Here is a 13,774-nt window from a genome sequence, read left to right on the forward strand (position 1 = left end):
ACTGAATCAGTGTTTAATTTATTTCATCTCAAAGGTGTTATTTTGTTCATACTCGATAATAGTATTGTGAGCCCAAGGCCAAAATTTCAGTTGAAATATAGCTGTGTTTTGGGAATTTTTTTTTTTTAATGTTAACTATGCCTTAATAATTGAATTGCAAATGGTTAGAGACCTATAAAAATTATTAATATAGTTTCATCTAATAGTTTAAGTTTTTGGATTGAGTTAACGTTTTACATGATATCATAGTCTCGATATATATTTGTATTTCTAATTTAACTTCATTCACCTTTGACAAATATGCGATCAAATTGCATGCATATATTTGTAAGTTCAATCCTCACTGTTTTTATTTAATTAATTAAATTTTAAAAAGTTTTCTAATACAAATAAGTGAACCTGTGTATTATTTACTTTTGAGTGGACTTTTATGATAAAAGTCTCTTGTGCGATTACGTGTTAGAAGTAACCAAAAACTATTAAGTTTTTGGTTGAATCGACGTTTGACAAAACTTTTGTACCCATTAAAGATTGGGGGTAAAAATGCTTCGGTTAGTGTAGGCATTCTCAGTCATCATTTGTAGTACGTGTCCTCTAAACGCGTACTTGGAGAAAAACATTGTCATTTGTAAGCGTGTCTGCTAGTAGGGAAAAGAAAGTGTGTGCATGTTTTGTTTGGAAATCCGTTGGTCACATCCCAAATAACTGCCGGCCTATCCCTTTCTGTCTCTAATTTTCCATGTTCATCATAATTAGGCGTATCAATGTTGTTGTCTTCATTTGCAATAAGACGCGTTTAGTTAGTACTTATCTTGAATTTTTGAGTTTAGAGATCCCTTGTAAGACTTTCCAACTTGGGATACACCATTCAAAAGAAAGAAATTTCTATCGGAAGAAAGAAATTTCATAAGAGAAAGTGGAGAGCGGTGAAGATTAAACCCGGAATATGAGGCTCTAATACCATGTAAAGAATATTGAGATACACCACACAAAAGTGTTAGCGGAAGTGTCCAAGGTCTTATAAACTCCACATTAGTTGCACATACAATGTGAGACTATATATCTCAACACTTTCGGTGGTAGTCATTCAAGATATTTATGGTAACCAATTTTTTTATTTTGATAAACAAGTGTTAGTAATTTCTGAGAATTCTCAGTGAAAATACAAAGCTTGACTTTCTAGAATTAACGTGTTCTGTTAGTGAACTGCAGTTGAATGAGGAGGCTTCCTCGCTTCTTCCTGCATTTGGTCAACGCACCGTTTTCTGTGTGTGTGTATATATATATATATGTAGGGTCGTTTTTGCTTGAGTTCATCTTAGTTCTAACCACTTAGTTGAGTTATATCATTGGGAGTTCAGAGAAGAGAGGGTTGTTCATTTTCTTTGTAATTTTTTGGATGGTATCAAATCGTCAATCTCACAAGGAGCATGAAGGCAGTGGTAAAATTCCAATTCAGGAGTCCAAACGGAGCCGTGGTGATACCAAACAAGCATCAATCAGGTATTTGTTATTTTTATACTTATTTTGGCGTTTTTTGGACTGTGAGCTCTAAATTTTATTTTGTGTTTCATTGTGCAGTGGCATTAGAAATGTAATAAACGCACTGTGGTTGAATGACCGCGATTCCTACTTGGAAATTTTCATACGAAGAGTGGTAAGAAATGAAAGAATCTATTATCTTTATGATATGGTGTTAAGAAGGATTGTTTTCTGTTTATTTAAGCTAGTTTTGAGTATATTCTACATTTGAAAGTACCTGTCACATTCAAGCTCCTGTTCAAATGTACCTAGTAGTATGCCATCCTCAATGTTCCCCAGGTTTCTGCTTTTGCTTAGTACATATATTTGTGATTCCCACACATTAGTTATGCTTACTATTTGATTTGTGGAGAAAAGAGAAGCATGGGCCCGATTATTTGTTCCTTTCAAATTTGTCATTCCTTTAACTCTGTTGCTCTCCAGCTTCTCGTCCTATTTTCCAAGAAGCCTTTTATTTTTTGGTGATATAGATCTCTTTTGTTTGGCTAGTATTTGAACAGGTACCTAGTATCCAATTAAAGTATGCATGATTTGTTTTGAAATGTGATTTGGTTGATTCACTTGTCTTCCTCAAATAGGTAACAGAGGAGGTGGAGCGTGTAATCCAGGGTTACCTACTCTCAAGGTTTGTTTTTAATGTCCGGATTGTGTTAAGAAGAAACAATTGTTGCATTCATTGCCTGTGGTGGTATGGGGTCAAAATATTGATCTGTACCAAACTGATTCTTTTTTTTTTTCTTTTTTTAATACAATACCAAACTGATTCTCACCAACTTTTCCTCTCATCTGTTTATTTGGTTAAAGCTAGTAGTTTACTATTCTTTTTTTTACAAATTTTTTGCAGAGGAAGGGTTAATCATGCTGGCATATCTGGAGCCAAACCCTTTCAGTTGCGTTTTCCTAAAAAGTTGCCTGATACAATTTTTACCATGTCTAAAATATTAGCAGAGGACAAATCACCTCTTCATATTGTTCTATTTGATGTTAGATCTCAGTCTGTAGTCAATGATGGTCCCCTCTCCTCAAAAAAGATAGAGATCTGTGCTCTCAATGGTGAGTTTGGATCCAATGGCAGTGAGGATTTGAATGAAGGGGAATTCAATGCCAATATCTTACGTGAAAGAGATGGTAAAGGGCCACTATTGATTGGAGAGAGGTTTATTACTTTAAAAAATGGAGTTGGTTGCATTACTAAAATCATCTTCACTGATAACTCGAGATGGCTAAGAAGCAGAAAGTTCAGGCTAGGAGCCAAAGTTGTGCAACCAACTTCCAGTGGAGAAAACATTAAGGAAGGTAGAAGTGAACCTTTTGTGGTCAAAGACAACAGAGGAGAGCGTGAGTCTTAATAGTTCACTTCTCTTTCTCATTGTCTATTTCCAAATAGGACATAACTATTGTTTGCATGATACTTTTGTATCTGTTTGTTTTTATTTTTCATTATAATCTTTCTTTTGGCCCAACTCCATAACTGACATGTAATTTGCTCATTTAAGCTAACAAGAAGCACCACCCTCCATCCTTGAATGATGATATCTGGCGTTTGGAGAAAATTGCTAAAGAAGGAAAAATCCACCAGCGGCTCTCTCTCCATGGAATTCACACTGTTAAGGATCTCTTGCAGTTATACATAACCAACGCATCTTCGTTATATGAGGTAAAAGATTGTTTCTTTTTCTTTTCTTCTTTTATGGGTTGTTGTAACCGTTCTTTACTTATCTTGCCCTTTTCATAAATAATTAATGAAATCTACACTTAAAAGGTGTATGTTCGTTGAAAATTTTTGCTCTGGAGATGCAGAAATTTGGCAACATTCAGAAGAAGTCATGGTTAGCAATTACTGAACATGCCAAGGCCTGTGTGATAGATGATTACAAGCTCTACGGCTATCACACAGCAGAACAACCAATAGGCCTGCTATTCAATTGCATCTACGTCGTTGTGGGAGTGACATTTGATGGACAAGATTATTATTCACCAGATGCTCTCACCCCCAGCGAGAATGTATGCGTTCATATCCTTTCGGATTTGGTTGTGAAATTGGTTTTAAAGAAAACTTTTCTTTAGCATCTTTGGTTTCTTTAAATTAGTGATTCCCGTCTTATCATTATTTATATAATATCATATTTTTTGCCTCTGGATCAAAAAAGTGATAATGTTCGTTCTTCCTTGGCAGCATTTGGTAGAAATAGTGAAGCAGCATGCTTACAAAAATGTCAATAACTTGAAATCAATTGATGAAACTTTCCTGAACTGCTTAAACCTAGCGGCATTTCTAAAAGCAAGGCAGTCTGACGCTCCAGACCAAGATGTGCAACAGATTAATATCTCAACAGCACAAGTTGCATATAATGGTATAATTTCTGGCTATTTCATTTTGTTCTCTCTTATACTGTATCGCTCATCAAAACTTTGAACTTACAAGAGGTCAATTACTGACCAAGGGCAATTGAAGAGCTGGTTGCGCTATACGGACATTTTGTCTTGCTGATATGTTAAATTAAAACGTGAGGGAGTGTACATAAACAGTTATTCTGCAATATAGTCCAAGTTATTCAAACATAAAGGTCATTTGTTTCTTTTTCTATTTGGAGTAGTAATAAACTAGGGATGCATATCCTAACTAAAATTTTTATATTGGAAGAAACTTCCACAAGATGAACAAGGACCATGGCAAATTTTGGTATATCATGCCATATTGATTTCTACCACAACATCAATATCATTCCTTATACAATACCGAACTTGACATGTCTTTCTGTGTAATTCAATGCTTTCAAAACTTTCCTTTTTCTCATGTATGTGACTATCTCTGTTATACAGCTCTTGTCCTCTTTTCGCCAATTCCGTTCTACCTGTTGAATACTTTGCAATAATTTTTGAACCTGTCTTGTGCAGGCCAACAACAAACATGGACAGGTCATACTCCACCAATTATCTCTGCTTCAAATATTGATGAAGGAATGCATAATTACCAAATCTGCGCTGATCCACTGCCAGACAAAAGAGAAGTGCCACCAAACAGTCAGGTGGAGGATGAATTTTCCTCTGGAATGTACACTGAAGGGGGTAGTTGTTGGAACCTTAATGGATCATATTTTCCAGCTATGCAATGTGGTTATTCGACAGAGAATGAGAGTTCAGAGTTTCAATTCATAAATGATTATCCTCCTTATACAACATGGGGGCTAGAAAATGGCATTTGCTTTGGTTCTGATGAAGCAGAATGTAGCAGCCATTCTCCTTTCCTCAATTCTGCCCTGGATATATCCAACAGTGAGAAACCGAAAGCGGTGTGGCAGAAGATTCGGGTTGCTCTATGGGTCTTATCAGTGAGAAGGGATGCAGCTGCCAAAAAGAAAGCAAAGCTGTTTTGCTATGACTATTAGACTGCTGTTTTATTTCCTTTGTTGGGTACTAGATAGAATATGCCTAAGAGCCTAGGATACAAGTTCCCTAGATTTCTTAGAATTGTGAAGAGACCGGTAAGAAGAGTCCTCCTGTATGTTATAGTCAAGTTATTTATACACAATCTGTGGTGGTTGTCTTGTCTGTAAAATAAATTTTATAGATACTGGTCCATCATCAATTCAAAATTTATTCTGTTAATACTCCCTGTATAAACATTCAGTGAAATATTGAATACAGATCAATTTGAGATATATTTAGTGCCCGTTTGGATCCTCTTTTTTTAAGCTAGAAGTTACTTATAAGCATAAGTTAGGCCAAACAGGTTTTGGGAAAAGCTCTTATAATGAAAAGCTCTTTTTTCTATAACGAAGAAAAAAGCTGAAAATTAAAAGCTCCTAGGAGGAGTTTTTTTTAAGCTCTTATCTGTTTTTCTTGAATTGTGTGCTTTTTTTTTTAAATGAAGAGTGATAAAGATAGAAAGAGAGATAATTTTCTTGAAATATGTGCTTTTAAGTAAATTTTAAGCTAAAATTTTCATGTAATTTCCAAACAACTTTTAGCTTCTTTTTTAAGCTCTCTTTTTTAGCTTTAGTTTATAAGTAGCTTCTAGCTTAAAAACAAGAGGACCCTTACTCGTTTTTATTGTTACTTCCATTTTAAGTAATATTTTTGGACTGCAAACTATTATTTGCTAAATGCAGAGAAATGTTACTTATACAATCTGTCAACCCCTCAAAACTACAGATGTGGTGTGGCTTTATCTAAAATTTGATAGGAAAAAATTAAATATATATTAATTTGGACCATAAAGTCGGTAGCAGCACGTACTCAGTCACATTAGTAGTTTAATATAGTGGATGCTAGAGGGAGTTGTGTAAGTAGCATTGCTCTTCAGTATACAAGAACCTTAAATAACTCATTCTAACAAAGTAGCAGAAGTAAAGTTGTTGGCTGTGTATCTTCGTGCTAAGCTGTAACATCCGTCGCTGGCGGTTAATTAATATTCATATGATAGTAAGCGCAGCATGTTCAACTTAATTAATGCAGAAACTAATTGAATAATTTTTTTTTTCTTGTGTATTGTAAACTTTTTCACTTCCATGATCAAAATAAAATTAACAACATTTTGTGTGTATTTTGGACCACCGGAGACATTTCCTACCATGGTAATTTCAATGACATTTTAATATAATCCAAGCGTAAACCATATTATGTGACCATCCATGACATAGGCTATCCCATACAGAACAGATCTCAAAATAATATCCATAGATTTACTTACATGATTATATAAGCCACTCTGTGGATTGCTGGGAAGGTTTATTGATCGAAAAGTGAAGTTCATGTTCCAAAAGCCACAAACTTTCTCTAGCTTATTTGTTAACTGTGCAGAGTCCTTGCAGTAAAACTGCAACTGAAGACTTCTGAATATTAAACGAAGAAACTACCATTCTTTCCTTTTAACTTTCAAGCATGTATCCATTCCGCAACTTCTGTCTCCCAAAAAGCTTTTCGAACTGGAAGATGGACAACTTTTGGACACTCTAGTTTACCCGAGCCTATTAAGATAACTACACTCGATAATGTGTTCACTTCTGTGGAAGTGAACGAAGATTCTAGTTAATCACCAAGTTCCAAGAAGCTCCTCACTAAAGGATTTTCTTGAAAAAGTTGCTATAGAAGAAAAAAATTGAGCACGTAATTGACTCCCTAAACGTGACCGTGATTATTTAAACGCGTGGTTATGGAAATTTTGCTCGCAAATTTAATCAGCTCACGCGTCTGCAATTTTTTATTTTTTTATATATCTGAAATCAGGGCCACAAGAACCGTTATGCTCTTGCTCTCTCTGGTTAACTAGTATCCCTAGTCACTAGTCCATCAAGAGTTGCAGTTTTGTCGGTCCTACTCGTTCAGACAACGCGTAGTTACTTTCGTTATCTCTTGAGTTCCTAAGTTTGGGAATTTCTGGAGTTCTTCCTTTTTTATTAATATAATAGTTGATGATACCGCGTGGGGCAAGTTATTAGATTTTGTATTGATATATGAATATAGTAATTCTATGCATAAACTTGTGATATCATAATTAAATTGCTTCTGCAATCTACTTTTAGTATATTCTGCTCTTTAATCAGTACCCAATCAATATTCTACCATTCAGTACTAACTAACTAGCTAGTATACAAAAAGTCTTTTTGTCATAAATATGTTATTGTTCTTTCCGAAATGTTATATCTAATCTAAAAAGGTTTATTTTGACTTCAATCAAGTCATTCTTACATAAAAAATGACGAGGCCCTCATGGAGAATTTTCCTTGAATCTTCGTCTCTCTCAGTCCCTCTATAAAAACGGGGTTAGTGTGTGTTTCCAAGCATTGTTTTGAGCTTATTTCTGAGAAACAGAGAGTTATTGATTTGCGTGTGAGTTGGAGGTTTGTGGAGTGGGATGGCATCGAAAAGGGTATCTCGTGAGGAGGGTCAGGGTAATGATGAGAGGGATCTTCGAGTTTCTGGTAAGCGGAGACGTGGCGAGCCAGAACAAGCAGAGACCCCACACCTTTCGTCTCTGTATGTGTTTATTTCTGTGTGTGCTGCTTTTGGGTTTATTTGATGTACCTTTTTGCACTCTAAACGTTACTTCTTCTTCTGTGGTGAATGTGCAGTGCCTCTGCCAGTAGTAATGTGACAAATGAAATCGCATTGTACTTGGAACCTGTACTTCGAAAAGTGGTAAGCACCGAGTCTCTAGTAAGTATATTAACTAACTTGTCTTGCTTGCCAAGCTTTTATAGTAAGTCTTATGTTGTTTTGTTCCCCAACTAGCTGCAAGATGTGCTTCCACCTATGCTCCAGCGTCACCTATCCCCATGGTTTGTTTCTTTTGTGCAAAATTTATGTTTTTCCTATATGTTTTTCACCACCATACACTAGTTCATTCTAATCTAATGTTGTTTTTGTGTTTCCAATTTAGTTGCGGATCTGGTGGTGGAAGAGTTTTGCAATTGTGCTTCATGAATAAATTGCCTCCAACAATTTTCACACAGTTCAAAATCACAGCTGAGGGAGGATCTTCACTTCAAATCGAGCTGCGTGATGCTAAGTCTCAGCAACGCATAGTCAGGGAAGAATGTTACCCCATGAAGATCCGGATCTGTGTCTTAAATGGTGACTTTGGATCCAATGAGAATGAGGATTGGATTGCAGAGGAATTTAATGCCCAAACTTTAAGTCCAAGAGAGGGAAAAGGACCGTTACTGATTGGGGATACGGTTATTACACTAGAAAATGGAGTTGGTTACATCACAGAGAAGATTGTGTTTACTGATAATTCGTGCTGGACAAGAAGCAAATCGTTCCGGTTAGGAGTTAAAATAGTGCAATCTAATTCCATTGAAGCGGACATTAGGGAAGGTAGAAGTGAACCTTTTAAGGTCTTGGATAACCGAGGTGTGGGTAAGTCCTAAACCATAATTTATTTATTTTTTGCCATCATGTTGGTGTCTGATGGCTTTGTTTTTACATTTTGTATGTGTTTTGGTCATTTCAGCATACAAGAAACACGACCGTCCTTCATTGAATGATGAGGTGTGGCGTCTGAAAAGGATAGCTAAAGGTGGTAAACTTCACAAGCAATTGTCCTTGATTGGAATAAAAACTGTCAAGGATCTTTTGCGGTTGTACATAACCAACCAAGCTTCATTACTAGAGGTTAAATATATTCTTTTAAATATTCTTGCATGAGGAATAATGATTCTCTACTTTAGCTCTTGAAGTTTTTAATTTCGTTGTCTAATACTGACATGCGAGTATATATGCTGGTCCTATTTTTTCGCTTCGGGAAAGTAGAAAATCGGCAAAGTTGCAGCTAGGTCATGGGATACAATTATTGAACATGCTCAAGGTTGTGATGTAAACAATGATGAGCGCTACATCTATCCCGCAGCAGAACACTTAACATTCCTTGTCTTCAATTGCATCTATGAAGTTGTGGAGGTGGCTCTTAATGGCCAAAATTTCCGTTCTCTACAATCTCTGAATTTTGAAGAGAAGGTTCGTTTTTATTATTTATTCTAAAAGTTCCTGTGGATGTGAATAGCTATTTGGAATGAACTTTACTGCTTCGTCTATGGATTCCTAAATTTAATGATCCATATCTTATTATAACCTAGCTAGCTGTGCTTGTACCTTTTAACTGAATTAATGTGATCGAGACACTTCTCTCTCTGGCAGCTTTTGGTGGAAAGAGTTAAGCAGCAAGCTTACAAAAATTTGAAGGATCTGGTGCCACTTGAGACTACAACACAAGACTTGATGAAGACATTGACAGGTGTACAAGCTGCACAATATGGTGATCCAGGTCAAGGTCCGCGACAGTTCGACTTCCCAATTGCTCAGCAAGGTACTATATACCTGTGTCCTGCATAAACACTTCTGTGCAACATCCTCATGTATATCAAACATAAAGTGCATTTTTTCCTCGGCCGTTCATTTAGCAATTCAAACGGGGAAGGATGTTTTTCTTGAATACATTTTGGGGAAAATGTTTGTCCAAAACTAGTTTTTTATTTAAAATTTAAATTAAAAAAAATCATTCACTTTCGTGGAGGGATTTCCATTGTGTATCTTTCTTTTATTTTCTTTTTTGAAATTGTTCCAAGGTTACCTCAGGAAAGAGTCAATAACTAATCCCCTCGATACGGAGAGATCACGTGCATAAGTACAACTTCTTCCAACAAAGCTTTTCTGTATACATGGCCAGAGGCGGACCCAGGAGAGGGGCTAGGTGTAACATCCCAAGAGTTGGCAAGGGCAGGGAGTGATCGCCGGTGCGAAAGGGCACGGACAATGAGCGACTCATGCCAAATCTTGCAGCTTGGGGGTTCATGAATGAATCGAATCAACACCCGAAAGAGAGGGATTCCAGAGACTGTGCTGGTATGGGACGGTACAGTTAGGAATGACTTATAAAAATTAATTGGTACTAACTATACTAACAAGATGCATCTACTTTTCGGTAGCCCAGATCGGAAGAACTCCACAGTTAAGCGTGCTTGACTTGGAGCAATTCTGGGATGGGTGACCGCCTGGGAAGTTTTCCCGGGAAGTGTGCGAGTGAGGACAAAGCACACTGAAAAGTCTCGTGTTAGTGTGTGGGGACAGTCATTGATTCTTGCAAGTGGCCGGGCTTTACACTAGGGTTGGCCACCGCCCCTCCCTGATTTTTAATTTTTTTTACTATATATATATAATTTTGGGATGAGAAATTAAATTTGGACTAAAAAAATTAAGCAAACACAAAATTTGGAGATTGAAATTGCAATTTCTCCAAATGAAGTAGCAAACTTTTAGGGCCGAAGAAAAAAATTCAAAATCGAACACATCTGGAAAATCAATTATTTATCCTCTTATTGATAGAGTGATTAGACTTGTGCTCACTATCCCAATTTTTATGGCAATTACTGAAAGAGCTTTATCTGCCATGAAAATAATCATGACCAGACTTCGAAATCAAATGGAAGACCAAATTCTTGATGATTCTTTAATTACATATATTGAAAAGGAAATTTTTTGAATTTTAGCACAGATTCAATTATAGAAGAGTTTAATAATATGAAAAAACGTAGAGCAAGAGTTAAGTAAATTGACCTTGAATTTTGTAATAAAACTCTTTTAGACTCTTTATATTAAGTTCATATACGATTGTATGTACTTTTCTTTATAATATAATTTTTTTCGCCCCCCACTATAAAATTTTTTGGGTCCGCCACTGCACACGGCCAAGGATTGAAACCCTTGTCAGCATGTTTAAAGGACCCAACTATCTACCAATTATGCCGGGCTTTGTTGGTCCATTGTATATCTTTTTCTCTCACTTAAAAGACATAATTCTATGTCATTTAAAAGGACAAACACCAAACCCATAAATTTCTTATGCCGAAAGAGATTTCTAAGCAAATCCAGCGAAATATTGGCTAATACAAGAATATCAATTAACACAAAGATATCATGCAAAATATTAATATTTGATGTAAAGGACTCTTTAAACATAAAAGATTAAGTTATTAGGTGAGATTATATTAAGGCAAAATGATTTCTGCAGCTGCTGTACCTACAGCAAGCAAGGATACACGTCCGAATCCTAGGATACGACAACAGATACTGAGTTTTTTTTTTAAAGCCGTGGGGCCCACTTTTCTGTGTCAGTTGTAGATAACATTATCTACGGCTGCTGCAGAAATGTTAAGCCCTTATATTAATGATTTTATATTATATTTCTCTAAACCCCTCATACAAGAACTCATTGGACTTGAAGGGTGAATAATGCTTCCAGCCCTGGCTACTTGTGTTAAGATACTCCACAATATTTAATTATTCTTTTTATAGAGTCGGGCGGTGAGGAAAAAAATCTATGATCACTTGGTCGTAGACGCTTTGATACCATGTAAAAAATTAATTTAATCCGAAACTTTAACTGATTAAGTGAAATTATATTAATAATTTTATATTATACCTCTTTAATATGGCTTAAACTCCTTCTCTTAGCCTACAAATATTGGTTTAATATGAGTTTGCTAAGTCATGGTTGATTGAGGTGTGCATGAATTGAATTGAACAGAAATTTTTTGAAGAACTGAACTGAATTGATTTAAATGATTCGATTAGGTTCGAAAACAGCTCAGTTTGATTCAGAATCAGCTCGGATCGAACCTATTTTAAAAGAAAAGGAAAAAATTAAAAAATTAAAGAAATAAAGTAATAAAAAAAAGAGAAAAGTTATACTTACAACCATTTTTTTTTTACAACCATATCTTAACACCGTTGATTTCTGTCAATCAGCGGTTATGATTTTCTCAAATTAAATTCATTAATTAATTATTAATTCACAATAAATGATAACTGTTGATTGACGGAAATCAACGGTGTTAAGATATGGTTGTAAGAGGTTGTAAAAAAAATTAGTTGTAAGTATAACCTTCCTCTAAAAATAAAAATAAAAAAAGCCACTAAATAAATAAAGGGAAAAGTGTGTATCATTTTAAAGGAGGTAAAGTTGTGTCATTTTAAGTGAGAGAAAGAGATAGATAAAGGAGGAGAGAGAGTGGATAAAAAAAATAAAGATGTGGATCCCACCTCTTTGTGAGAGTGAAATGATATAAGTTGTGTCATTTAAAAGGACAAACATTTTTTCCATAAATAAAAAAGAAAAATAGAGAAATAAAAAAAAGAAAAAAAAATCAATTTTTGAATCATTTTCTAAAAATCAATTCGATTCTTGAACTGTTTTTAAAAATCAGTTCGATTCATGAATTGATTTTTTAAAATCAGTTATTTTAATTACAATTCATAGTTTTCAGTTTTTTTATTGTTTTGCACAACCTTAATATTAGTTGACTCTTATTCATGTGGTAGTTTACTATGTGATCTCTACATTTTTACTGTATGAATACTTCATTAAGTGATGAAGTGGGCGAAAAAGAATTCTATTTACTTGTCTCTTTTATGCCCTCTCATTTTCAGTTCCTCATTTATGTGATCTTGAGTTGTAGTTCTTGTTCTATGATCTACAGGCCAACCAGAAACGTGGCCATACTTGTGTCAAGCATCAACCTCAACATCAATTATTGATGAAGCCGCACGGATTGACCAGGAAGGTTCAGCAGAGGGACAGTTTATCTCTGTTGATGATGGAAACGGATGGCTCGGTAATGTATCACAGATTGATGAATTTGCAAGTTTCTTTCCTCCCATTAACCAACTGGTGCAAGCAAATCCTTTCCCCTATACATATGATGATGGAGCAGAATGTAGCAATCGTTCCTCTTTACCCAACTCTGCTGTGTATGTATCAAGCAAAGGGAAACGCAAGACAGTTTGGCATAAGATTCGAACAGCTCTCAAATGGGTCATAATGCATGTAGCTAAAAGGAAGGCAAAATCTTTTCATCGTCAGTAATAAACTATATCTTTTCTATTATAGTTCATGCTTTGTTTCCTTAAATTGTGTTTTTCCAACGACAAGGGCGCCAATGAAGAGACCCTTCAAGGGAAAATTTCTTCTAGTACAATACTAGGTGTTACAAACAATATGGACTCATCTGATTATATTTATTCTATTCATTCTCTTATGATTAATGTAACAACAATTCCACTTAAGGATGATGTTATATATAATTTGTTGATTCATAAATATCGTGTCAATTTCTCTATGTATGATCTGTAGCTGTAAAATCAAGCCTGTGCCCAGTACTGGTGCTCGGGCAATGTTCATTCATGGTAATTCTTATCCGTACAAATTGTATTAAAAAAAAAAAAGTGAGAGAATGGAATTTAATATTTCCACGTTTCCCTTGTGCATTTTTCTAATATTGCTGTTTTTTAATTTTTTTTTTTTTTTGGTAAGCTGCTGTTTTTAAAATATTAATTTGGACGGATTTGCTCAATAAAAGCTGTTTCCATTTGTGGTTAAAGTGAACCCACACTCCACCGCAAGACTTACTAATACAAAAATAATAATAATTAAATAAAGTTCTTTGATTGTTTGTTGTGTTTTTTTTTTTAATAAAAATATAATCATTTGTTATTTTTTATATTTCAATTATGAAAACTTTTGAAATAAAAAAATTTATATATTTATATAGGGTTTGGGTTTGTCATTTTAAATGACATAAGATATATCATTTTAAGAGAGAGATAATACATAAAATGAAAATCATGGGTGAGAGAAAGTGGGTGATTTTTTTTTAATTTAAATTTAAATAAAAAAATTTACTCTGTGTCTATCTCTTTCTTAAAATAACATAATTTTACGTCATTTAAAATG

General features: G+C 34.9%; 2 protein-coding genes across 2 annotated transcripts; both read left to right on the plus strand.

The window, feature by feature from the left end:
* Positions 1-1,798: 1,798 nt before the first annotated feature.
* Positions 1,799-5,020, plus strand: LOC133314468 (calmodulin-binding protein 60 B-like). The gene is made up of 6 exons (XM_061515949.1): positions 1,799-1,821; positions 2,387-2,880; positions 3,039-3,199; positions 3,343-3,546; positions 3,719-3,896; positions 4,441-5,020. The coding sequence occupies exons 1-6, from the start codon at positions 1,799-1,801 to the stop codon at positions 4,929-4,931; spliced, it is 1,551 nt and encodes a 516-aa protein (XP_061371933.1). The 3' UTR covers positions 4,932-5,020.
* A 2,379-nt stretch (positions 5,021-7,399) lies between these two features.
* Positions 7,400-12,907, plus strand: LOC133314469 (calmodulin-binding protein 60 B-like). The gene is made up of 8 exons (XM_061515951.1): positions 7,400-7,521; positions 7,617-7,683; positions 7,777-7,823; positions 7,925-8,406; positions 8,501-8,661; positions 8,800-9,003; positions 9,184-9,352; positions 12,522-12,907. Exons 1-8 carry the CDS (start codon positions 7,400-7,402, stop codon positions 12,905-12,907), a joined length of 1,638 nt encoding a protein of 545 aa, XP_061371935.1.
* Positions 12,908-13,774: the final 867 nt, after the last annotated feature.

Source organism: Gastrolobium bilobum, unplaced genomic scaffold, assembly GCF_033153095.1.
Source record: "Gastrolobium bilobum isolate Gb01-03AN ecotype WA unplaced genomic scaffold, APGP_CSIRO_Gbil_v1 utg1951, whole genome shotgun sequence".
Lineage (NCBI taxonomy): Eukaryota > Viridiplantae > Streptophyta > Magnoliopsida > Fabales > Fabaceae > Gastrolobium > Gastrolobium bilobum.

Coding starts and splice junctions, on each gene's coding strand:
- LOC133314468 (XM_061515949.1), top strand. CDS start 1,799: ATGCCATCCTCAATGTTCCCCAG. Junction 1,822..2,386: donor CCATCCTCAATGTTCCCCAG/GTTTCTGCTTTT, acceptor AATTTTTTGCAG/AGGAAGGGTTAATCATGCTG. Junction 3,200..3,342: donor ACGCATCTTCGTTATATGAG/GTAAAAGATTGT, acceptor CTGGAGATGCAG/AAATTTGGCAACATTCAGAA.
- LOC133314469 (XM_061515951.1), top strand. CDS start 7,400: ATGGCATCGAAAAGGGTATCTCGTGAGGAGGGTCAGGGTAATGATGAG. Junction 7,522..7,616: donor ACCCCACACCTTTCGTCTCT/GTATGTGTTTAT, acceptor GTGAATGTGCAG/TGCCTCTGCCAGTAGTAATG. Junction 7,824..7,924: donor CAGCGTCACCTATCCCCATG/GTTTGTTTCTTT, acceptor TTTCCAATTTAG/TTGCGGATCTGGTGGTGGAA.